Here is a 27,209-nt window from a genome sequence, read left to right as displayed (position 1 = left end):
CTAATGCCATGAAATTAAATGAAGACCTTAATAGATTGATATTGTTAGAATATAAGGACACTTGACAGCAAATTATTTTGCAGTTAATACAGGAATATTGATGATACTCTATATTTTAGGGTTTTTTAAAAATCTAAACACATGATAGAAAATCGTGATTTTAAAGTTTTAACAGTTTTTTCTCTCTAAGTAAATGTACATGTAAATAACTGAATTGAAACTTTTAGTAAGCATACATGTATACACAGGTATCTGATGGGAAAAAAAATCAAACACAAGTTAAAAGAGAAGAAATCTTTAAGAAGATTGGGTTTAACTGGCCATTTTGGTACATTAAGGTTTTCAACGGGAGAGAATTATACAAATCCAAAAAAAGATTTTGAATTAACCTTAATGAATATAACTTTATTGTATTGTTAATCATATTAACAAACATTGAAGGTAGACCTGACAGGCAAGCTGGCCACTCGTCCTCATTAAAATATTGCGCAAGGATCACTAGAAACGTTGTAACCTTTCTGGAATTATCTACGCAGTTCTATCAGTACACATACTAATTTTAATTATAATGAAATATCGAATAATTGTGTAATGTCACGATTCCAAATATGAAAAAAACCGACAAACATTTATATTAAGTTAACAGTTTCAGCAGTTAAATCTGGTTTGGTGGCGTTGTTAATAAAAGTACAATAAAAATCTAGCGAATCGGTTTCTATGTTTCCTGTAAACACTGGAAACAAGAACCTTCTAAAGGCGGAATAACGAGTTTTTATTTAGGAAGTTGCGCAGTTTTTATTTCGCAAAATGTATTTATTTCACACAGAAACCATTAATCTGCATAAAATCAAAACTTTAACAGGACCACAAGTAAGTAAGATTTTTTTTACATTTATCCATGAAATGATATTAATGACATATCTGTATTTCCTTTTTTCATGTTCTTAAATCATAGTCAATATGTATCTTTTGCAATTAACCAAGTTTTGAGTTTAGTTATTTGGTATCTCAATGTAGCTACATTTCAGTATTCAAAACCATTTTTACAAATTACTTGTGTTTCATAACAGCTGAACAATTCTTATAAGATAGTTTTAAATGTTTCTTCGTAATTTTCGATGTTATATTCTAGCAATTTGTTTAAGAATCTATTGCAATCGGCTATGTTTAATTTCAATTTATTTATTCATGTAGGCAAGCACTTGCAATAGAATATACAGATTATTTCGGAGCTAAAACGAGTGATCAAGAAAAAAGAAACACTGCAGCAAAGAGGCGGCGCTTTGAAACGTATTCATTCAATTCATCTCCGAGGATGAATTGGTCTCTTTTCAACACGCAGTCATCCTCCGCGGGTAGGTTAAGGCAACTCCGAGTTTAATGACCGTCAAAATAATGATCAATTTAAAAACTGGTTTTGTTAAAGAAAACAGTGCGGAATATTAATACCAAGGGAATGTGTTCACCAAGATATTATTTTTCTACTTCGGAATCGACTCGATCTTTGAAGCTGCCGTGCCATGGTATCACGTGACAGTTAAAAATAGATCACTTTTTTACCTTAACAAAAAATCAAAAAGTGTAACACTACCCCGAAGTTCATTTGTATGTTTGCTACAATAATTCGATCGGCAATTAGTTCATGTTTATTAGTATTACTGCTAGAATACTATTGTTAATCGCATAAAATAAATATTGTAAATATTTATCGGAAACCCTCTCAACTTCTATAATTTCATTGTAAATACTACGTATTTTTCATTTAAAACAACGAAGCAGAGGATTCTAGCAGCACTTTTCAGGTAGTTTAGGTCATATACCGTTGATATTTTCCAAAGTCATCTTTCATAATATCCGGGGTAGCGTTACACTTTTGCCTTTTTTGTACACACTGTCAGAGGAAAGGCTGGTCAAGCCATATAAATGTCGATCTGCTTACCTTATAACACTCGCTGATTAAACAAAATATCCATGCCTGTATTATCCTGTTCATATCCTGACACTCATCTAAATCTTAGGTATCTATTAAATAAGTCTCATTTCGGCATTGTTTACACTGCATTCCGATGATTTGTCTCCCGACATGATCTTCGCTATTAGACATGCTTGTGACGTCATCAATGATAATTATACGTAATAGAGAGAAATCGAAGATATATTCAGTTAGAAGAGTTTCTAGTGATATTTTATGCCTGTAGTTTTTATATTTTAAACCAGAGATAAAGTTAAAATCGACATGTTTCTGAGTGAAATATGACATCATGCTGCTTATTGTGACGTCATATCGATCAGAGGAATTTGATCGCTGAGAGTTGCCTTATCGTACCCGCGTCTTCCAACGTTTCTTCGACAGAAGAACTAGAGGAACAATCATCAGATACCGAGACCTACACGGTGTCTACCTCAGGTTCCTCAGGGTATCCAAACACCTCTGAGTCTGAGAGCAAGTCTGAGGACACTGAAAGAAGGAATGCAACAAATACGTTTTAGCCTTTGCAAAACGGTTCCGAATCGCTGGAATTGGAAAAGAGCAACCTTTGAAATAACTTCTACAGAAATGGAATTGAAATGATTATCAACAGAACAGGACGGTATGTATGTGTAAATAATATGACTTGAAATTAGGTATATATCTTTTATCATCGAAACATGCTCCCAAACACTGTTTATCCAACATCCTCTTGTCCTTGACTCTCTCTCATCAGTTTTCTCATACAAATTCTTTGACGTCATATTCATGAACATGTTTAGTAGATTAGCTTTAAGAAATGTGATGTTGAGTAGGTTAACAACATGCATGTTGGTAAACTTGGGACCATAAGCTGTGTGGACGTTGGAAAAGCAAAATATTTTGACTTTAATAGATAATTATAATCCCTCTTAACATATGATAACCTGGTTTGATATCAATTTAAATACATGTATTATCCATTTTATTTCAGGAGAATCTTTCCGTATGTCAAGTTTACCTTGAAAGGCCTGGATCCTGCGGGATTGTATGACATAATGTTTGATATAATCCCAGCTGACACCAATTATTTTAAATTTGTGGACAACAAATGGGTAGGTATTGGAGAAGCTGAACAAGATTTTAATAACAACTTTTTCAAGCCTCCAGATTTTCCACAAATTGGGTCGGAATGGATAGCCAAAATCATATCATTCCAAAATGTGAAACTTTCAAACCAACCTAGCTGTAAATGTAGAATCGTAATTTTTTTTTTAGTCACTTCTTAAAATTGTGGCTTATGCCTTGCTTTATTGGCTTTAAATGTGTTAATTGATATTTCGATAAAATCGTACTGGGGTTGTCTACGTACCAATTGACAGGTAGGATGTGTTAATTGATATTTCGATAAAATCGTACTGGGGTTATCCACGTACAATTTGACATGTAGCATTTGAGTATAAGTTGATTGTTCCGAATCTTTGTATCAATTTACAGTTCAGTCTCCGAACCCTTCAGAAGTATTTAGTGAAAATATCTCTCATCAAACACAAGACAGACATATTTTCGGTGCTTGAAATTCCAATTCCAGTACCGACGTTTGAAGCAGTTACAGCATACAACAACAGGCAGGTCACGGAGCTGAAGATCAAGAGCAATCCATATTCCAAAGCCTTCCGGTACCCCAAAAGCAGGTAAATCGAATCTTACGTTTTGCAAAAGTATCAAGATATGATTCCAAACGGTGATATACCGCTGTATCTCTGTTAATTGTTTTTTCTGAAAATATTGATATTTGACATTTTTCTACATTTTGAGTAAAGATAACATTTTAGACACCCAACGGTCAAGAACAGATCACGTGTTTGTCATGTTGATTTAGACACCTCAGAAAAAAGGTCTATACAGTATGCAAATGAAATAATTGTTTGAATCAAAATAAACGCACGTATGACCATCCTCTGATTAGTAAAAATCAGAACCTTTCTTTCTAAGCAGGAAATATATTTAATATACTTTATGCAAGAACGCAGGTGTAACCTGGTTTCCTACTAATGGTAATGAGAGATCTAATCAAATGCATGTAATACATGTACCTATGATAAAATATTATTAAATCCTCATCACGAAAATGGTACCCTACATTTGTGTATTACAGAATTACATTATTTGATAAAATCATTTTAGTCATATTTGTTTATCTTTTATTCCTTAATATGGATGGTAAGGGATAGGTAGGATAGAAAATAGCTCATTAGTGGGATAGGATGCATGATAGAGGATAGAATATAATTGATTTGTCAAATTTCACGATAACAGTTCTGCTACTTGTTGAAATGCATAGTTTTGTCCATTTTATATCTATAATCGAAACTATCCTTTATTCTTTTAAATTTAATCTTTATTTGTGTTACTCCTTAGAATGAAAAAGCCTTCAGTTTCTCTCTCTGATAAGAAGACCAATAAACATCAAAACAAAAAAATCCCAACATCAAGAATGGATATGTTCACGGAAAGCTTTGATGAAATTCACCACATACAGTAAGTTTTATAGAATTAAAAGCATGAATATTCTCTTATTTTGTACTAACTATCCAATAACTGTAATTTCCATCATTCCATATATTTCAAACACCAAAAAAAATCCTCAATTAGTTATCAATATTTTATTTTAAAATCATCAAGACGAAGACGAAGATGAAGAATTAAAAAAAAACACCAAAAAAAAAATTGTATTGACTTTAAACAAATTTATATCAAGAAATGATTTCGCAGGGCTACTTTTCCTTAATATAGCTTCTACATGTATAATAACAAAAGACTACAGTCTATACAGCTTACATTATAAGTAATTAATTCTACATTTCAGACAACCATCACAATCTACGGCCTTGCAGAACGACAGACGGAAACCAAGTAAGTACACGTACCTAAGACTTTTCAAGTAAAACATTTTAACATAGCCTTGTCAAACAGAGTTACATATTATGTAATCACTAAAGCTGTGTTGGAGATAAGAAGTAATTAATTTTGAATTCAATATTTGAGAGAGAAATGGCTTACATATGTTAATTGCTTTTATGTTCTAAAGTGACATGCTTAAAGACAAAGGGTCTTTCCCTAGTTTTCTTTTTTTTTTAATAATAGCTGACATAGACTAAACAATTTAGATTTATTTTGCCTTTTTCGGTTCATCAATCTCCGAAGAATCAGAATTGAAGAACGATCAAGGTACTCAAACAGAACTGTCAATGGCGGATGGAAACTTATGGTGCATGTTACCAGTCTGTAAGTTTTATATGATACTTTCCATAAACTTAATTAGAGAAACGTATATTTCATACGACAATACTTTGTATTTTGTTAACTATTAATTGAAATTCTGGGAAGGTTATTGAACGACAAAATAATATTTCACAAGACAATACTTTGTATTCTGTTTACTGTTAGTTGAAAATCCCGGAAAGGAAAGGTCTATGCAATAACTGTTTAGGTAATATTTAGGTACCTTTTATTCACGTGTGAGATCATGTGTTTGACAAAGAGAAATGCTTCATCATCATAAATCGGTATTATATATAACACAACACTCAAATGAAAAAAATGTTTTGTTAAATGTTTGGGTTGCTTTTCATTTAGGTCCAATTGTAAGGAATCTTTTAAACATGGCGACCTCTCCATCATGTCCTCGCAATATGAATCCTGACATCAACTCACTGAGGCAATATTTTGAGGCATTGTAGCAGGTGGAATTATACTCTGTAGAGAAGAGAATTCCTTGCAACAAGAATATGTATATATTTTAAATCGAGAATTGCTAGAGGAAAATCTTGGTGAAAAATAGATTGCTTTTGTATTATTTTCATGTTATATTTTCATTGAAATAAATGTCTGTGGAGAAAATATTTGTTTGTTTTTAATGCACTTTTATTCCTTCCAAGTTCTCCAAAAAGGCATCTTTCCAACTCAAGGGTTTCTGATCCGCTCGACTCTACATAAACCCTTGACCGAATAGGCATAGTTTAACTGGGTTAGAAACATCGTACGCTGGTTGGTGTCATACAAGTTTGCATGATCCAATAAGAAGCGCTGTTTTAATAATGTTGTGAAGTGTGCATTGATCAATGTTGAACCATTGTCAAATAAATTTGAGACGGACTAGTAAGTATTTGACTTACTGCTGTCGGTTTTAAGTCCGAGTGAATCCATCTTTTGTACAAATTCGATTTTGTTAATGGGAGCAGCCACGTTGCTATATTGTTTCTGTTTATAACGCATTCTCTGATTGGTCAGAGCAAGAAATCACAAAAGTCCCAAAATGAGTACACTCACTAGATGGCGTAATCGTTAACCCGCATATGTATTGTCTTTTCAGTCAAGGGTTTATGTAGAGTGGAGCGGATCAGAAACCCTTGACTTTGGAAGATGCAAAAAAAACTATAGCTGAAGGTTTGTAACATTCAGAGGTACGAACTGGGAGCTACAGTTCCGTACATATTAAAAACTAGCAATTCACGACGCAAAAATTGCGCTAGTTTTTGACTGATTAGTCTTATTTTCAAAACATATCTTTTACAAAATATCCTCAGACAATTTACTACAAATATCGTCACTTCACTTGCCAAAAATTACTGTAAACCAAATATTATTCGCGACAACTTTATTTCGCAATTTCCCTAAAATTAACTGGTTCGCAACGACTTATTTTCGCGACCAAGCCTTTTTTAAAATTACGATTATATGGTAAATACTCGTCCGCGGCGAGAAATTTTTGCGACGATGAGGCTCTCGCGAACCTCGCAAATATTTCTTGCACGCGTATAAAAGTTGGTTTACATTATTCTTTTGGGCACCATCTCCAGCCCGGTAAAGTGAACTGGTGTAGTTTGTTTTTATGCAAAATAAAGCGACTCACAAAATCTGTGCGTGAATTTAACTTTATTCCACGATGTCGGTTAGCGTATTTCTGAGAAAGTCAAAGGCCTGTATAGATTACAGTAGTAAATTGCCTGTAAAATGTAATAAAACTATTTTTTCCGCAAAATTTTTGATAAAATTAGAATAATCATTCCAAAATTAGCGTAATATTTAGTTCGCCGTAAATTGCAACTTTAAAACGCACATGGAACCTTAGGTTCCCGGTCTTCCAACTTATCTTTCAACCGGGAACTAAATACCCACAGCTAACAAAAGGCTAGTCTCAAAACACTGCCTATAATAACGCATTTAACTGCTTATGCGATTGCCCCAAACCAATATATACTCCACATCTTTTGTATTCTGATGCATATGTCAATTTGAGTAATGTTTAACATTGGTTTAAATGTTTCTTAAAATGTCGTTAAGATCAGGATGGGAGATTGTTACGTTCATTACATCGCAAAATATTTTGGTTAAAAAACCTTTTTGCTGCTTGGCCACAAGCAAGATTTTCAATGCACACATAGAGATTCTAATGAATGTTGACATGTGCCTTGGCACAGAAAATTGCGTGGTCTCTAGTATGGACGTGTACGTGGTCACCAAAATAGAACATGTCCAAAACTCTGAGGAGCCACGATTTGGTTTTGAAATTGACAAATAACTAATTCAAGCTTTGATAGAGTCAAAAGAGTTTGCAACATTAAAAAAAATACTAGTAGGTCATGTAACATATTCGAAAGTTGGCGGCGTGAAAGTAATGCGCAGTATCAATTAAGGGCCGGAACTCTTAAGGGGATGTGCAGCTATCTTGTACATTTAAGGATAAGAATGTAAACTTTTCTTGAACTGGCTTGTTTCTGCCCGAAACTGGCCAAAAATGTTGCCAAAAGATATAAAAACAATAAATATGAAGTCCTACATGTCATTTTGTTTTAAAAGCATGCAAACAAGAACAGGACAATGCCTTTTTAATCACTCAGAACAGCTGTCGAACTGCGCAGCTACAGACTTATTTAAGGGATTTCAAGATCTGAAAAAAATATGAAGTGTGGGGGGGGGGGGTCATTTGTGTCCTTTCTAAATTTCTAAATTACACAGCGCAAGGTGCAAGATTTCTCATTCCAATATTTCTTACTTTTTTAAATTTTTAAAATTTTAAATGTACTTATAAAAATCCAAATGTCATTTTAAAAAAAAGCTAACACCATCATTGCACAAAGTAAGACTTTAAAAAGTACTAATTGTGCATAAGTTAGTTAAATTGTCACTTTTTTAAATGTAAACATACCCTGAACAAATATCAAAATTTTAGTAAAAAAAATGATACAAAAGCGAAATTGGTTTCGAAAACAAGCTTTGTTATTTTACTTAATCAATCATACCTAACATTGCCATATAATATACTGATATTTTCTTATTGCCCCAAAATACTTTGTGTCATTGAATCAAAAACCTACTTGTTGTCTTTAAATCCTTTTAAAAGCGTAAAAAAGATTAACACAGTCATAATTACCGCTTTCGTCATAGGAAAGACACAATTGATGGCCATGGTATTTTTGAAATAAAGTAATTGCTAACGCTAGAGTAATCCAGAAGTGTCTTTCGCAAACTAACATGTGCTAGACTGTCGATGAATATATTCAATTACATATCGCCTTACGGCTTTTAGAAGTTATCATTGCATTTGATATGTAGTGTTGTTTTCATGTGTACCAAAGCATACAATTTGGGATCTCAATTTAAAGACTAAAATTAAATGAATCTGCACTTTTTTTTCACAATGAGGCAGAAACTTTATTAGCAAAGAATGGAATTGAAGAAGTTGACGTTCCAACAAATAAATTTATTTCAAATTTATTCTTGAACCACAAAGAGATGGCTCTCAAAGACCAATAATTAATTTAAAAAGGTTAAATTTTAATGAGTTTGTAAAAAACTAACATAACAGACAAGAGATTCTGCAATTAAAAAATATGATTATTTGATTTGTATTGATCCCAAAGATGCTTATTTTATAGTTAGTGTTCATCCAGATTTTACAAAAATGTTGGCATTCTAATGGAATAATATTTTGTATAAATTAATGTATTACTATGTAGCCTCAGCACCGAGAGGTTTTAACTAAGGTATATAAACCAGTTTTTGCAGCTTTCAGAACAATGGATACAGTTTTGTTACATTATCAACGTTTCTCTTATTATTAACAAGAGTTTTGATGCAAAAGTGAAATAGTAATGAGTGATTTAGATTATCTTGGTTTCTCAAAAAATCATTAAAAGTCATTGAAGACACAAAGTCAAAGATTAAATTTGTGGGCTTATTATTTAATCGATACAATTTAAGATTTTTCTATCCTGAAGAAATGATCTCTAAAATCATGACATTATATTAGAAACAATGCAAGAACATTCGGTTCCGATACGGAAGTTTGTGTCTTCGATTGGTCTAACTGTTTATACATTCAAAGCAAAAATAAAAGTTGAAAAATTCCTGCTTTGCTTTAATAACACATAATTCAGAGGAAATTGTTTAAGAAATTACATAGTTGATACACGATGTTGAGAAATTTAATAGAAGACTAATTAAAAATCTACATATTGATTATTTGGTTGAAACAAACGCATCCATTTAGGACTGGGGGCAAGTTTTAGTGACAAATACACTGAAGGTCAATGGTCGTTGTTAGAAGCTAGAATGCATATATTTGAAACTTAAATATATTGAAATCCTTTTTGAAAGTTATACCAATTGTCACATTAGGATTAAATCCGATAACACGACGACTGTAGGAACTAATGTCAATGCGACGGACAGTATGTCTTCTAGATCATTGGATTTAATTCAAATCGGAAATTGATGTATAGGAAAACATATTATTATGTTAGCAAAAAATATATAGGGATTTAAATATGTTTGTGCATAATTGTTTTGTAGAAATTTCTAAGATTCAAAAGAATGAATGTTAAAATCTGATATTTCTTTCTATTAGGTTTATTTGGGAGAATTATGAATAAAAGCATATTTATTGGATAGTAGAGGAAGCTATTATCATTTCTCTTCTTTGAATAATACATAGTTGGTTTTCATTATTGAAATCAATTTTAATATCTATTCCTACTAGGTTGTCAAGACACAAAACTCTACTGATTATGCCACACATGGGAGAGTTTCATCCCTTGGTAAGGAAATTATCCTTGATAACTTATGTTTTATCTGGAAACAGAAGAAAAGTGGGTTGAATAGTGCATTTAATGGAAAATTAATCTCTGTCAACTTTCTGAAGTGAATGTTCTTATATTTAGTTATAAATTTTAACATAAATTAATAATTTTTTAACTCATTTTTTTCAATGTAAAAAAGATTAACAACCAGACATTGATTTCAACAATGATTAAAAGATATTCTTAATATAGACCTCCTGAGACTTCCTGTAAATGTAAGCAGCGATGGATGTTTCAAAGCTATTGCGATTTTATGTGGTCTTTGTCCACTTCAAACATTGAATCTCAAAATGATGTCTCTTAAATTAGTAGCACTCTGGGCAATAACTACTACCGCAAAAGCAAAAAAGCCTATCAGTTTTGAATTTAGATTTTATATGAGTATTTTCAATGATAAAACCGGATTACAAATTCAAACTCCTGTAAAAACGTCAAGGCCAAGAACACCTTTGCCTTCAATTACTTTTCACAAATATGATAAACTAATGTTATGCGTCTGAGGCCTAAGAGGATATCATATACCCACCTACAGACGCCTTTTGTTTTGTTTCCCAAACCCTGTAGGGGGGTTGTCACAAATTCGTTTAAGATGATTGCCGCGCTCGGACAGGCCTTTTTAAAGAGGTAAGGTTCTGTGTTGTCAAATGATCACCCGTTTTAATGTTATGCTACAAAAGATAACCATGCTATACGATACCTATTGAGCCTTAGGCTTATAACATATAATGGATCTTATCCTTCACACTCTTAAAATAATGCTCGGATGAGGGACCATTATATATGTATGCTTTTTGTAATCTTTTTACCTAAATGATACACAAATTGCACTTTGGCGTGATTCATTCATTAAGTTATAACAGAAGTATTAAACTGTCCAGGGTTATGTTACACGATATATAAGAACTTGTTTAGCCAATCAAATTATGTGTTACAATCAGAATTAAAATATTTCACTTAACATTTCCAGCCCAAATTGAATTTTTGGTTGTATATTGGATATCAAAATATTATTCAAAGAGAAAAGTTTTGAATGTCCGATCTGAAATTGCTTGAAAACTTTTAAAATAGTCTTTAGATTTTATTTCATGTTCGAAAAAAACAATCCATGTGATTCATATGTTGACAGTTTGCATATACAGTTGTTTGTTATTTTTATTTTGTTAAAAGCATTCATCTTTTATCCCTTTTGAGAAACAAACAACTCAATCAAACAAACAATGCAAATAGCTGATAAAACAAAAGTATTCTAAGTATTGCTTCAGGTCAATAAAAAAGCAAAGTATGATTTTTTGAGACTATATTTATTTTTTGTGTACAATAAGATTGGCTGTCAAGACATATTCAATTTACATGATTGTACATTGCTATTATAATCATTTTTTTGTCCATTTCAATAGCTAACCATTTTGATTTATAAGTATAATTTATGAACTCTTATACACCTATAGATTCATGGACAAAACAAAAGATCATTTAACTTAATACAATATTTCTTCTATTTCAAAACCTACTTTTCATTTTTTTACTTTTGTAAAGTGAATTGAAAAATTAAGAAGAAGGTAATAAAAAATAAAAAATACAATTTATGCACAACAACACAAATAACACCATGTAAACACATCTAAACACAAATGAAACAGACATGACCTTTTTTGATACCCGAAAACATATTATGGACATTTTTAATTTATCTAGAAGTTGTTAAATCATATTATTATACTTTCATGTTAAATACTGAAATCTGATTGGTTAAGACGCAGTTGATAATCCGTTCTATAACCTAAGCGTAAGCAACACACTTAGCAACGGGTAACACAACGAATTGTTACATGCGCGTAAACTATGCGCGAACCGTTCGCCAAAGAATTCACGTCATTCATATATAAGAGTAGTAAAGTTTTCTTTAAAATTGAAACATTCAGTATAATAAAATAAATAGTGCCTGTTTAGGAGGCTTCGCGTAGGTTGACAATAGTTTTCCCGGGGTGTCAATTTCAACTCTTACCCTCCTAAACAGGCACTATTGATATAATAACATCTTTCAAAATATCAAATAGCTTATGATCATCAATTCATTGATACATAAAGTAAAGATAATATCAACCCAAAGAAACTTTTTATCTGCTGCGTTATCTATGTAACTTGCTCAAATTGATAGAAACAATTGCAGGAGAAGAAAGGACCGCTTTTCATTCATTGTCTTTGAACCATTCTGTGGGGGAAAAACAATAAGTACTTACCAGGATGCGTTACTAATAATTATTGTATGAGGTTATTTCTTAAAACAGACCGGAATAGCTTAATCAATAAAATCAAGTATTACAAGAGAAATAGACTTCTCTAGTAATTTTTTTTAAAGAAATTCTTAGTTTACCTATTATGGTGGGTAAATAACAGTATTCTGTCATATTTCTTTTTCGCACAAATAAACTTTTATTATCCGCTTTTTTGCTGTTTTTCTATTACTTTTTTTTTTTTTTTTTTTTTTTCGTATCTTAAATAATTGCAAAATGCATACTAAGCTGCAAACTAATATGCTTGCTCACTGAATGACAGAATACTATAGGACAAATCCAAAGCTTTTTAAATTGTCGCTATCCAAGCATGCACAGAAAAACAATTATTCCGAAATATTCATAAAGTCGATTAGTGTATGCGAATCTAGAATTGCATACTTTTTAAAATTTTGTTTCGTCTCGTATTTTAAAGCGCATACTAATCTGCAGACGAATTCAAGCATGCACTGAAAAAAATATACCAAAATAATTATAAAGTATTCTGCATCGAATCTGTTACTATGATTGATTTCATTTTCATTGATATTCAAATTGAATTTCAAAAATTTTACCTGATGCCGCGGTAACGTAGGGTTTCCAAACACGGATAATTGTTGAAATGAAGATTTGTGATCACCAGTTCCCTTCTAGGGTGAAACACAGCCGCAATAAATGTTGATGCAGCTGTTTGATTTTGCAGAACAGAAAATTCCTCCTCCTCTTGTCTTTAGATGAACTCGCACAAGATGCTTATGCCTTGGTCGATGCGTGAGCTGTAAATAAAAGCAAACACTGGGTGTCTAGTTGTCACTTTGCTCTTATATATTACGTAGGATTAAAAGGTGTTCACTAAACGCCTTTCAAATATACTAATATCAAGACATTTACACATTCCTAGCCAATAAGAAAAAAGACTTGATGTTACACAGAACAGCTCACAATTCCACATTTACAGTCATAATGTTTCACACTATTAAACGATGGAAATAAATTTCTATTTCTAACGTAGTCAAAGAGAACCTGGTAACGCTTGAATAGATTAATTGTGTTCAAATTCTAATTCTGTTTCTAAAATACGTTTCCATTTGTTGTCTACGCATTAATTGCAATTTTTTATGCTGGGATTATTTTATTAAACGTAATGTCATATGATCGCAAAGAATCCAGACCTCTCAATGTGAACTCGACATACGTTAACATTCTCCTGAAAAAAAAAGGTTTCAACTGAAACAAAATTGGTTTTCTCATTTCGTCATCGATACGTTCATGTAGAAACAGTGTATTAACTTATTCATAAAAAAAAATAACTGAAGTTAGTTAAGCCATTTTGTTTTGCTTTGACAACAAAAGAATTTTAAATGGAATATCATTTATTTATTAAGCTTTTCATTTATAATTTTGTTTATTTATTAATTGTGAATTATTCGTTCTCAACCAGTTTAAGTTAGTTTAAAATCAGATGTTGATTTTCCATAAAACATGTTTTAAAACAATCTAAAATTAAAACTGAGAGGGGCATGGTCATGATTTTGGACGAATTCTATTTTCATGATTTTATTATTTACAATGCTTTAGAAATGCATTTCAAATGATCAAATAAAATTTGAGAGTCACTCGTAAAGTTATAAGCAAGATACAGGGCTCACAATTCTTTGTCATGTAAAAAAGGCTCGTGCCCTGTTTTTGGTTACATAGGTTCAATATCCCAGTACAAAAACTTTTCCCAGCCTATGAGTCTATCTTTTTATTTATTTCAAGCATTGATACACAGTTCCTAACGTTTAACACATTCGTTTTAGGTTTAAAACTGAAATTTTTACTTCAACGTTCAAAAGGTAAACAAACGCTTTGTTTACATATCAAGAATTTCAAGCCCTGTTACTCGCTTGAAACTCAACAAATGACACTCAAACTTTGGTTGCCTATTAAAAATGTCCTTCTGAAACATTGTAAATATTAAAAACAGAAAAATAATTTTTAAAACAAAAAATTGTGACCATGCCCCTTTTAACACATAACGTCCCGTTATGTTAATCATCTTTTAAGTTATCAATATAAAAAATCGGTCTAATAGTAAATACTTTCGAAATGCAACAACACAGACCCGTGTCGCAAGGGAAAAGCCCCGCTTGATGCATTTGACGTATCATCTCTGTTCCTATAGAACTTAAATTGAACTAATCAGTTCAGTTCCAAATATGAGGAAGAAGATAATGTATACAGGGTTATTTTCGCCCATTGTAATTTTCGCCCTTCTACACTTGCAAACAGTTTTGCCCCGTCCTGAATTCCCCCAGACACAGTTGTGTTTAAAGAAAATCAATTGAAGACATCGGAATTCGCCCAGTCCTAAATTCGTCCGTTAACAATGAGGGCGAAAGGGGCGAGAATAAAACTGGGACGAATATTTTTCTGTAAACAGTACCCTTTAAAGACAATATCTCACTCCCATATCACAGGAGCAAAAGCCTCACCCAATGCATCTAAAATAGGGATCTTAATCCGTCCCGTATCTCACCTTTAAACTAGGCAGAAAAGACATGGGGACTTTGATATCCAATGTTTGTACTTCTGATTCTTCCGACGAAGAACCGTTGGATAAGGAGGACAGTTTTGTTTGTGTGTGTGTGTGTGTTGTTTTTTTTTTAAGACAGGCCGGTGTAGACCGCACACTCAGAAAAGAACAGGCTGGTTTCTGGAGAGGTAGAGGGATTGTCTCTGAATTATATATATATATATATATATATATATATATATATATATATATATATATATATATATATATATATATATATACCATTTAAACTGTCTTATTTGTATTGTGATTCAACTTTTTCTTCTGTAATTGTAACATGTAAATCAAGAAAACTTTGATGATATGCTTTACCTTTATTACTTTCCGTCAATTCAAACGTAATTATGTTAAACTGAAAAAGAAAAATCTGACAAAAACATCTGAAAAACAAGAATCCTTGTGTGACAGATTTAGTCAAATTTGACTCTGTAGTTCTGAGTTCTAGATGAAAGACATAGGTTTGAGATTTACCTTGCATCTTCTTCGCCAAAGGTACATGATTTTTTTGTTCGCTATTTTGTAAAAAAAAACTTTTTAGAAATGTGTGTATGGTAGATTTCGTTAAATTTGACTTTGTAGTTCTAAATTCAGTAGTAAACACTAAGGTATGATATACCATAGGTATAAAATACCTATCATACAGATTACAAAAGATAGGACAGTTTATACCAGGCAAAATACTGGGTATATTGTAGACAAATTGTCCAGAAACAAGGTTGTCATGTTGAAGAAATCACGACAAACAGATAACTGTTAATTATCAATCAGTGACAAAGACTTTTGAGTATATCGTTTTATCAACTTTTTCTTATAAAAAATGGTATTCTTTAATTTCATTTATGTTTAAAATTGGTAATTTATACTTTTTGCAACAACAATTTTAAACTTTTTATAGATCTGGATTTTTATCACAAATCTTTATCTTTAATTTTTACAAATTCCATTCTTATTCTGTAGAGGAAGAAAAAGTGTCTGCAAAGTCAATTATGGGGGAAAGGTTTCTGCATAGTCTAGTTTAAAAAAACCACTTTCCTCAGAGTTTCTGCAGCGTTTATAATGAAAGAAACACTTGCTTTAGAGTTTCTGCAGAGTCTACAATGAAAGAAACATTTTCAACAGAATCTATAATGGAAACACTACCTTTAGAGTCTTAAATGGGAGAAACACTTTACGTAAAGTCTTTAATAAAGACGCTTTATGTACAGTCTATAACCGGAGGAACACTTTCTGCAGAATTTGTAATGGAAGAAACAATTTTTAAGGAGTCTTCAATGGAAGGAACCTTTTATGTAGAGTTTACAATAAAAAATAAAAACACTTGGCAGAGTCTTAAATTGATGAAACACATTCTAGGGAATATTTTCTGCTGAGTCTATAATGAAAGGAACGCTTTATGTAGAGTCTATAATAGAAGAAATACACTCTGCGGAATTTATAATGGAGTAAACACCTTTTTCAGTGATTGCAATTGAAGAAACACTTTCTGCAGGATCTATTATAGAAGAAACATTTTTAGCAAAGGAAGATACATTTTCTGCAGAGTATATCATTAAAGAAACAGTTTCTGCTGAGTTTATAATGGAAGAAACGCTTTCTGCAATTTATGAAAGTACTTTCATCTGAAAAAATACTTTATGTAGTCTACAGTGGAGTAATAATTTCTACAGAGTCTACTTTGGCGGACACAGTTTTTGCGGTGTTTATAATGGAAGAAACGCTTTCTTGTTTAGAGCTTTTAATGGAAGAAACACTTTTTGTTAAGTCTGAGGTGGGATAATCATTTTGGTAGGGTATGTAATATATAAACACTTTTTGTAGTCTGTATTAGATTAAATACTTTTTGCGGAGTCTAGAATTGTTCTTCTGGTGACTTCAATCTCAATTCGAAACATTTATTCATTTGAAACGTTTTCATACTTGAGGAAATGTTTCATCATTTGTTTTATTACCTAATCGAAGGGATTTTGTTGTTTTATTACCATTTAAATATTTGCGTTTATTTTGAACTGCCAGTCAATAGACTGCGATCTATTAGACCGACGGTCAATAGACTGCGATCTATTGGACTGGCAACGTTTTTCAGAACGCGGGTATGTTAATGTTACATCCTCTCAATAGTTCTCGGGGAAGGTATATTCCATTACATAGACGTTGTTTTTAGTACTTGGTGAAACCAAATTCAATGTTATCAAAATGGAGTATCAAATAATCAACAGCTTTAAAGCCTCAAATAAGGTAAAAGACTATTTAAAATCTAATGGGTTTAAGACCCCCTCCTTTGTGTAAACTAATATTAAATTGAGATGTTGTAATGCATGCAACAGGTTCTGTGCATGTAAAAGATGAAAAAAATCTTAGTATCTTGCATAATGGCACAAAAACCATCTGCAATATGCAAATTGTAAACCCCGAAAACTAAAAAAGGAATTAGGTAATAAAACAATTATTTAATGCTTGAACACTCAATAGACCAGAATTTGTTTCCCTTGGTGCAGCGAAACAGCTCATTATGATCTATTGCCCTCGGCCATTGGCCTCGGGCAATAGATCATACTGAGCTGTTCCCTGTACTTCGGGAGAAATATTCTGGTCTATTGACTGCTCAAGCATTAAATAATTGTATAATATTCCATAGTTTTAATTTATACAAGAGAATTGACGATATACAATAACTTTAATTCGGAAAGTCAAATGAACGTCACTAATAATATAATTAATCAAATGTACTACATATTTGCTCTTTTACATTTGTTTGCTTGTGTTTCGAATGTCTTATTACTATGCATAGATTATATCAAACCAAAACCAGTAAAGTGTAACTGAAACGTTGCATGATTCATTCATTTTATACTTTTTTATGCTGCAAATTGTATAAAAATATTTGAGTTTGAAAACTAATGCCATGAAGTTAAATGAAGACCTTAATAGATTGATATTGTTAGAATATAAGGACACTTGACAGCAAATTATTTTGCAGTTAATACAGGAATATTGATGATACTCTATATTTTAGGGTTTTTTAAAAATCTAAACACATGATAGAAAATCGTGATTTTAAAGTTTTAACAGTTTTTTCTGCTTTAAGTAAACTCTCTAAGTAAATGTACATGTAAATAACTGAATTGAAACTTTTAGTAAGCATACATGTATACACAGGTATCTGATGGGAAAAAAAATCAAACACAAGTTAAAAGAGAAGAAATCTTTAAGAAGATTGGGTTTAACTGGCCATTTTGGTACATTAAGGTTTTCAACGGGAGAGAATTATACAAATCCAAAAAAAGATTTTGAATTAACCTTAATGAATATAACTTTATTGTAATGTTAATCATATTAACAAACATTGAAGGTAGACCTGACAGGCAAGCTGGCCACTCGTCCTCATTAAAATATTGCGCAAGGATCACTAGAAACGTTGTAACCTTTCTGGAATTATCTACGCAGTTCTACATGTACACATACTAATGTTAATTATAATGAAATATCGAATAATTGTGTAATGTCACGTTTCCAAATATGAAAAAACCGACAAACATTTATATTAAGTTAACAGTTTCAGCAGTTAAATCTGGTTTGTGAGGCGTTGTTAATAAAAGTACAATAAAAATCTAAAAAAGATTTATTTCACACAAAAACCATTAATCTGCATAAAATCAAAACTTTAACAGGACCACAAGTAAGTAAGATTTTTTTTTACATTTATCCATGAAATGATATTAATGACATATCTGTATTTCCTTTTTTCATGTTCTTAAATCATAGTCAATGTGTATCTTTTGCAATTAACCAAGTTTTGAGTTTAGTTATTTGGTATCACAATGTAACTACATTTCAGTATTCAAAACCATTTTTACAAATTACTTGGGTTTCATAACAGTTGAACAATTCTTATAAGATTGTTTTAAATGTTTCTTCGTAATTTTCGATGTTATATTCTAGCAATTTGTTTAAGAATCTATTGCAATCGGCTATGTTTAATTTCAATTTATTTATTCATGTAGGCAAGCACTTGCAATAGAATATACAGATTATTTCGGAGCTAAAACGAGTGATCAAGAAAAAAGAAACACTGCAGCAAAGAGGCGGCGCTTTGAAACGTATTCATTGAATTCATCTCCGAGGATGAATTGGTCTCTTTTCAACACGCAGTCATCCTCCGCGGGTAGGTTAAGGCAACTCCGAGTTTAATGACCGTCAAAATAATGATCAATTTAAAAACTGGTTTTGTTAAAGAAAACAGTGCGGAATATTAATACCAAGGGAATGTGTTCACCAAGATATTATTTTTCTACTTCGGAATCGACTCGATCTTTGAAGCTGCCGTGCCATGGTATCACGTGACAGTTAAAAATAGATCACTTTTTTACCTTAACAAAAAATCAAAAAGTGTAACACTACCCCGAAGTTCATTTGTATGTTTGCTACAATAATTCGATCGGCAATTAGTTCATGTTTATTAGTATTACTGCTAGAATCCTATTGTTAATCCCATAAAATAAATATTGTAAATATTTATCGGAAACCCTCTCAACTTCTATAATTTCATTGTAAATACTACGTATTTTTCATTTAAAACAACGAAGCAGAGGATTCTAGCAGCACTTTTCAGGTAGTTTAGGTCATATACCGTTGATATTTTCCAAAGTCATCTTTCATAATATCCGGGGTAGCGTTACACTTTTGCCTTTTTTGTACACACTGTCAGAGGAAAGGCTGGTCAAGCCATATAAATGTCGATCTGCTTACCTTATAACACTCGCTGATTAAACAAAATATCCATGCCTGTATTATCCTGTTCATATCCTGACACTCATCTAAATCTTAGGTATCTATTAAATAAGTCTCATTTCGGCATTGTTTACACTGCATTCCGATGATTTGTCTCCCGACATGATCTTCGCTATTAGACATGCTTGTGACGTCATCAATGATAATTATACGTAATAGAGAGAAATCGAAGATATATTCAGTTAGAAGAGTCTCTAGTGATATTTTATGCCTGTAGTTTTTATATTTTAAACCAGAGATAAAGTAAAAATCGACATGTTTCTGAGTGAAATATGACATCATGCTGCTTATTGTGACGTCATATCGATCAGAGGAATTTGATCGCTGAGAGTTGCCTTATCGTACCCGCGTCTTCCAACGTTTCTTCGACAGAAGAACTAGAGGAACAATCATCAGATACCGAGACCTACACGGTGTCTACCTCAGGTTCCTCAGGGTATCCAAACACCTCTGAGTCTGAGAGCAAGTCTGAGGACACTGAAAGAAGGAATGCAACAAATACGTTTTAGCCTTTGCAAAACGGTTCCGAATCGCTGGAATTGGAAAAGAGCAACCTTTGAAATAACTTCTACAGAAATGGAATTGAAATGATTATCAACAGAACAGGACGGTATGTATGTGTAAATAATATGACTTGAAATTAGGTATATATCTTTTATCATCGAAACATGCTCCCAAACACTGTTTATCCAACATCCTCTTGTCCTTGACTCTCTCTCATCAGTTTTCTCATACAAATTCTTTGACGTCATATTCATGAACATGTTTAGTAGATTATCGTTAAGAAATGTGTTGTTGAGTTGGTTAACAACATGCATGTTGGTAAACTTGGGACCATTAGCTGTGTGGACGTTGGAAAAGCAAAATGTATTGACTTTAATAGATATTTATAATCCCTCTTAACATATGATAACCTGGTTTGATTTCATTTTAAATACTTGTATTATCCATTTTATTTCAGGAGAATGTTTCCGTATGTAAAGCTCACCTTGAAAGGCCTGGATCCTGCGGGATTGTATGACATAATGTTTGATATAATCCCAGCTGACACCAATTATTTTAAATTTGTGGACAACAAATGGGTAGCTATTGGAGAAGCTGAACAAGATTTTAATAACAACTTTTTCAAGCCTCCAGATTCTCCACAAATTGGGTCGGAATGGATGGCAAAAATCATATCATTCCAGAATGTAAAACTTTCAAACCAACCTAGCTGTAAATGTGGAATTGTAAGTTGTTTTCTTAGTCACTTCTTAAAATAGTGGCTTAAGCCTTGCTTTATTGGCTTTAAATGTGTTAATTGATATTTCGATAAAATCGTACTGGAGATGTCTACGTAGCATTTGACATGTAGGATGTGTTAATTGATATTTCGATAAAATCGTACTGGGGTTATCTACGTAGCATGTGACATGAAGCATTTAAGTACAAATTGATTTTTGCGTATCTTTGTATCAATTTACAGTTCAGTCTCCGAACCCTTAAGAAGTATTTAGTGAGAATATCTCTCATCAAACACAAGACTGACATATTTTCGGTGCTTGAAATTCCGGTTCCTGTATCGACGTTTGTAGCAGTTACAGCATACAACAACAGGCAGGTCATAGAGCTGAAGATCAAGAGCAATCCATATCCGAAAGCCTTCCGGTACCCCAAAAGCAGGTAAATCGAATCTTACGTTTTGCTATTAGAGAAGCTGAACAAGAATTTAATAACAACTTTTTTAAGCATCCAAATTCTCCACAAATTTGGTCGGAATAGATGGCCAATATTATATCATTCCAGAATGTGAATCTTTCAAACCAACCTAGCTGTAAATGTAGAATCGTAAGTTGTTTTCTTAGTCACTTCTTAAAATTGTGGCTTATGCCTTGCTTTATTGGCTTTAATTGTGTTAATTGATATTTCGATAAAATAGTACTGGGGTTGTCTACGTACCAATTTACATGGAGGATGTGTTAATTGATATTTCGATAAAATCGTACTGGGGTTATCCACGTACAATTTGACATGTAGCATTTGAGTATAAGTTGATTGTTCCGAATCTTTGTATCAATTTACAGTTCAGTCTCCGAACCCTTTAGAAGTATTTAGTGAAAATATCTCTCATCAAACACAAGACTGACATATTTTCGGTGCTTGAAATTCCAATTCCTGTACCGACGTTTGAAGCAGTTACAGCATACAACAACAGGCAGGTCACGGAGCTGAAGATCAAGAGCAATCCATATTCCAAAGCCTTCCGGTACCCCAAAAGCAGGTAAATCGAATCTTACGTTTTGCAAAAGTATCAAGATATGATTCCAAACGGTGATATACCGCTGTATCTCTGTTTATTGTTTTTTCTGAAAATATTGATATTTGACATTTTTCTACATTTTGAGTAAAGATAACATTTTAGACACCCAACGGTCAAGAACAGATCACGTGTTTGTCATGTTGATTTAGACACCTCAGAGAAAAGGTCTATACAGTATGCAAATGAAATAATTGTTTGAATCAAAATAAACGCACGTATGACCATCCTCTGATTAGTAAAAATCAGAACCTTTCTTTCTAAGCAGGAAATATATTTAATATACTTTATGCAAGAACGCAGGTGTTACCTGGTTTCCTACTAATGGTAATGAGATATCTAATCAAATGCATGTAATACATGTACCTATGATAAAATATTATTAAATCCTCATCACGAAAATGGTACCCTACATTTGTGTATTACAGAATTACATTATTTGATAAAATCATTTTTAGTCATATTTGTTTATCTTTTATTCCTTAATATGGATGGTAAGGGATAGGTAGGATAGAAAATAGCTCATTAGTGGGATAGGATGCATGATAGAGGATAGAATATAATTGATTTGTCAAATTTCACGATAACAGTTCTGCTACTTGTTGAAATGCATAGTTTTGTCCATTTTATATCTATAATCGAAACTATCCTTTATTCTTTTAAATTTAATCTTTATTTGTGTTACTCCTTAGAATGAAAAAGCCTTCAGTTTCTCTCTCTGATAAGAAGACCAATAAACATCAAAACAAAAAAATCCCAACATCAAGAATGGATATGTTCACGGAAAGCTTTGATGAAATTCACCACATACAGTAAGTTTTATAGAATTAAAAGCATGTATATTCTCTTTTTTTGTACTAACTATCCAATAACTGTAATTTCCATCATTCCATATATTTCATACACCAAAAAAAATCCTCAATTAGTTATCAATATTTTATTTTAAAATCATCAAGACGAAGACGAAGATGAAGAATTAAAAAAAAACACCAAAAAAAAAAATTGTATTGACTTTAAACAAATTTATATCAAGAAATGATTTCGCAGGGCTACTTTTCCTTAATATAGCTTCTACATGTATAATAACAAAAGACTACAGTCTATACAGCTTACATTATAAGTAATTAATTCTACATTTCAGACAACCATCACAATCTACGGCCTTGCAGAACGACAGACGGAGACCAAGTAAGTACACGTACCTAAGACTTTTCAAGTAAAACATTTTAACATAGCCTTGTCAAACAGAGTTACATATTATGTAATCACTAAAGCTGTGTTGGAGATAAGAAGTAATTAATTTTGAATTCAATATTTGAGAGAGAAATGGCTTACATATGTTAATTGCTTTTATGTTCTAAAGTGACATGCTTAAAGACAAAGGGTCTTTCCCTAGTTTTCTTTTTTTTTAATAATAGCTGACATAGACTAAACAATTAAGATTTATTTTGCCTTTTTCGGTTCATCAATCTCCGAAGAATCAGAATTGAAGAACGATCAAGGTACTCAAACAGAACTGTCAATGGCGGATGGAAACTTATGGTGCATGTTACCAGTCTGTAAGTTTTATATGATACTTTCCATAAACTTAATTAGAGAAACGTATATTTCATACGACAATACTTTGTATTTTGTTAACTATTAATTGAAATTCTGGGAAGGTTATTGAACGACAAAATAATATTTCACAAGACAATACTTTGTATTCTGTTTACTGTTAGTTGAAAATCCCGGAAAGGAAAGGTCTATGCAATAACTGTTTAGGTAATATTTAGGTACCTTTTATTCACGTGTGAGATCATGTGTTTGACAAAGAGAAATGCTTCATCATCATAAATCGGTATTATATATAACACAACACTCAAATGAAAAAAATGTTTTGTTAAATGTTTGGGTTGCTTTTCATTTAGGTCCAATTGTAAGGAATCTTTTAAACATGGCGACCTCTCCATCATGTCCTCGCAATATGAATCCTGACATCAACTCACTGAGGCAATATTTTGAGGCATTGTAGCAGGTGGAATTATACTCTGTAGAGAAGAGAATTCCTTGCAACAAGAATATGTATATATTTTAAATCGAGAATTGCTAGAGGAAAATCTTGGTGAAAAATAGATTGCTTTTGTATTATTTTCATGTTATATTTTCATTGAAATAAATGTCTGTGGAGAAAATATTTGTTTGTTTTTAATGCACTTTTATTCCTTCCAAGTTCTCCAAAAAGGCATCTTTCCAACTCAAGGGTTTCTGATCCGCTCGACTCTACATAAACCCTTGACCGAATAGGCATAGTTTAACTGGGTTAGAAACATCGTACGCTGGTTGGTGTCATACAAGTTTGCATGATCCAATAAGAAGCGCTGTTTTAATAATGTTGTGAAGTGTGCATTGATCAATGTTGAACCATTGTCAAATAAATTTGAGACGGACTAGTAAGTATTTGACTTACTGCTGTCGGTTTTAAGTCCGAGTGAATCCATCTTTTGTACAAATTCGATTTTGTTAATGGGAGCAGCCACGTTGCTATATTGTTTCTGTTTATAACGCATTCTCTGATTGGTCAGAGCAAGAAATCACAAAAGTCCCAAAATGAGTACACTCACTAGATGGCGTAATCGTTAACCCGCATATGTATTGTCTTTTCAGTCAAGGGTTTATGTAGAGTGGAGCGGATCAGAAACCCTTGACTTTGGAAGATGCAAAAAAAACTATAGCTGAAGGTTTGTAACATTCAGAGGTACGAACTGGGAGCTACAGTTCCGTACATATTAAAAACTAGCAATTCACGACGCAAAAATTGCGCTAGTTTTTGACTGATTAGTCTTATTTTCAAAACATATCTTTTACAAAATATCCTCAGACAATTTACTACAAATATCGTCACTTCACTTGCCAAAAATTACTGTAAACCAAATATTATTCGCGACAACTTTATTTCGCAATTTCCCTAAAATTAACTGGTTCGCAACGACTTATTTTCGCGACCAAGCCTTTTTTAAAATTACGATTATATGGTAAATACTCGTCCGCGGCGAGAAATTTTTGCGACGATGAGGCTCTCGCGAACCTCGCAAATATTTCTTGCACGCGTATAAAAGTTGGTTTACATTATTCTTTTGGGCACCATCTCCAGCCCGGTAAAGTGAACTGGTGTAGTTTGTTTTTATGCAAAATAAAGCGACTCACAAAATCTGTGCGTGAATTTAACTTTATTCCACGATGTCGGTTAGCGTATTTCTGAGAAAGTCAAAGGCCTGTATAGATTACAGTAGTAAATTGCCTGTAAAATGTAATAAAACTATTTTTTCCGCAAAATTTTTGATAAAATTAGAATAATCATTCCAAAATTAGCGTAATATTTAGTTCGCCGTAAATTGCAACTTTAAAACGCACATGGAACCTTAGGTTCCCGGTCTTCCAACTTATCTTTCAACCGGGAACTAAATACCCACAGCTAACAAAAGGCTAGTCTCAAAACACTGCCTATAATAACGCATTTAACTGCTTATGCGATTGCCCCAAACCAATATATACTCCACATCTTTTGTATTCTGATGCATATGTCAATTTGAGTAATGTTTAACATTGGTTTAAATGTTTCTTAAAATGTCGTTAAGATCAGGATGGGAGATTGTTACGTTCATTACATCGCAAAATATTTTGGTTAAAAAACCTTTTTGCTGCTTGGCCACAAGCAAGATTTTCAATGCACACATAGAGATTCTAATGAATGTTGACATGTGCCTTGGCACAGAAAATTGCGTGGTCTCTAGTATGGACGTGTACGTGGTCACCAAAATAGAACATGTCCAAAACTCTGAGGAGCCACGATTTGGTTTTGAAATTGACAAATAACTAATTCAAGCTTTGATAGAGTCAAAAGAGTTTGCAACATTAAAAAAAATACTAGTAGGTCATGTAACATATTCGAAAGTTGGCGGCGTGAAAGTAATGCGCAGTATCAATTAAGGGCCGGAACTCTTAAGGGGATGTGCAGCTATCTTGTACATTTAAGGATAAGAATGTAAACTTTTCTTGAACTGGCTTGTTTCTGCCCGAAACTGGCCAAAAATGTTGCCAAAAGATATAAAAACAATAAATATGAAGTCCTACATGTCATTTTGTTTTAAAAGCATGCAAACAAGAACAGGACAATGCCTTTTTAATCACTCAGAACAGCTGTCGAACTGCGCAGCTACAGACTTATTTAAGGGATTTCAAGATCTGAAAAAAATATGAAGTGGGGGGGGGGGGGGGGGTCATTTGTGTCCTTTCTAAATTTCTAAATTAAACAGCGCAAGGTGCAAGATTTCTCATTTCAATATTTCTTACTTTATTTAATTTTTAAAATTTTAAATGTACTTATAAAAATCCAAATGTCATTTTAAAAAAAAGCTGACACCATCATTGCACAAAGTAAGACTTTAAAAAGTACTAATTGTGCATAAGTTAGTTAAATTGTCACTTTTTTAAATGTAAACATACCCTGATCAAATATCATAATTTTAGTAAAAAAAAATGATACAAAAGCGAAATTGGTTTTGAAAACAAGCTTTGTTATTTTACTTAATCAATCATACCTAACATTGCCATATAATATACTGATATTTTCTTATTGCCCCAAAATACTTTGTGTCATTGAATCAAAAACCTACTTGTTGTCTTTAAATCCTTTTAAAAGCGTAAAAAAGATTAACACAGTCATAATTACCGCTTTCGTCATAGGAAAGACACAATTGATGGCCATGGTATTTTTGAAATAAAGTAATTGCTAACGCTAGAGTAATCCAGAAGTGTCTTTCGCAAACTAACATGTGCTAGACTGTCGATGAATATATTCAATTACATATCGCCTTACGGCTTTTAGAAGTTATCATTGCATTTGATATGTAGTGTTGTTTTCATGTGTACCAAAGCATACAATTTGGGATCTCAATTTAAAGACTAAAATTAAATGAATCTGCACTTTTTTTTCACAATGAGGCAGAAACTTTATTAGCAAAGAATGGAATTGAAGAAGTTGACGTTCCAACAAATAAATTTATTTCAAATTTATTCTTGAACCACAAAGAGATGGCTCTCAAAGACCAATAATTAATTTAAAAAGGTTAAATTTTAATGAGTTTGTAAAAAACTAACATAACAGACAAGAGATTCTGCAATTAAAAAATATGATTATTTG

At 32.3% G+C, this 27,209-nt stretch overlaps 2 protein-coding genes across 3 annotated transcripts; both read left to right on the top strand.

Moving 5' to 3' along the window:
* Positions 1–219: 219 nt before the first annotated feature.
* On the top strand, positions 220–5,851 carry LOC136272836 (T-box transcription factor T-A-like). Its single transcript, XM_066075543.1, has 7 exons — positions 220–1,355; positions 2,354–2,591; positions 2,943–3,063; positions 3,446–3,642; positions 4,370–4,489; positions 4,818–5,236; positions 5,588–5,851. The coding sequence occupies exons 2-6, from the start codon at positions 2,569–2,571 to the stop codon at positions 4,894–4,896; spliced, it is 540 nt and encodes a 179-aa protein (XP_065931615.1). The 5' UTR covers positions 220–1,355; positions 2,354–2,568; the 3' UTR covers positions 4,897–5,236; positions 5,588–5,851.
* Positions 5,852–18,185: 12,334 nt separating this feature from the next.
* On the top strand, positions 18,186–24,201 carry LOC136272835 (T-box transcription factor T-like). 2 transcript variants are annotated; one of them, XM_066075542.1, is made up of 9 exons: positions 18,186–20,341; positions 20,693–20,960; positions 21,197–21,393; positions 21,517–21,558; positions 21,795–21,991; positions 22,720–22,839; positions 23,169–23,215; positions 23,506–23,586; positions 23,938–24,201. In XM_066075542.1, exons 1-4 carry the CDS (start codon positions 20,319–20,321, stop codon positions 21,521–21,523), a joined length of 495 nt encoding a protein of 164 aa, XP_065931614.1. In that variant the 5' UTR covers positions 18,186–20,318; the 3' UTR covers positions 21,524–21,558; positions 21,795–21,991; positions 22,720–22,839; positions 23,169–23,215; positions 23,506–23,586; positions 23,938–24,201. The 2 variants fall into 2 exon arrangements, with proteins under 2 accessions (XP_065931614.1, XP_065931613.1); XM_066075541.1 differs by lacking the exon at positions 21,517–21,558.
* The last annotated feature ends 3,008 nt before the right edge of the window (positions 24,202–27,209 follow it).

This window comes from Magallana gigas, chromosome 2, assembly GCF_963853765.1.
Source record: "Magallana gigas chromosome 2, xbMagGiga1.1, whole genome shotgun sequence".
Lineage (NCBI taxonomy): Eukaryota > Metazoa > Mollusca > Bivalvia > Ostreida > Ostreidae > Magallana > Magallana gigas.
Note: the sequence above shows the minus strand (reverse complement) of the source record. Positions and strands in the feature narration are given on the sequence as shown.

Coding starts and splice junctions, on each gene's coding strand:
- LOC136272836 (XM_066075543.1), top strand. CDS start 2,569: ATGATTATCAACAGAACAGGACG. Junction 2,592..2,942: donor ATTATCAACAGAACAGGACG/GTATGTATGTGT, acceptor ATTTTATTTCAG/GAGAATCTTTCCGTATGTCA. Junction 3,064..3,445: donor AATTTGTGGACAACAAATGG/GTAGGTATTGGA, acceptor ATCAATTTACAG/TTCAGTCTCCGAACCCTTCA.
- LOC136272835 (XM_066075541.1), top strand. CDS start 20,319: ATGATTATCAACAGAACAGGACG. Junction 20,342..20,692: donor ATTATCAACAGAACAGGACG/GTATGTATGTGT, acceptor ATTTTATTTCAG/GAGAATGTTTCCGTATGTAA. Junction 20,961..21,196: donor CTAGCTGTAAATGTGGAATT/GTAAGTTGTTTT, acceptor ATCAATTTACAG/TTCAGTCTCCGAACCCTTAA.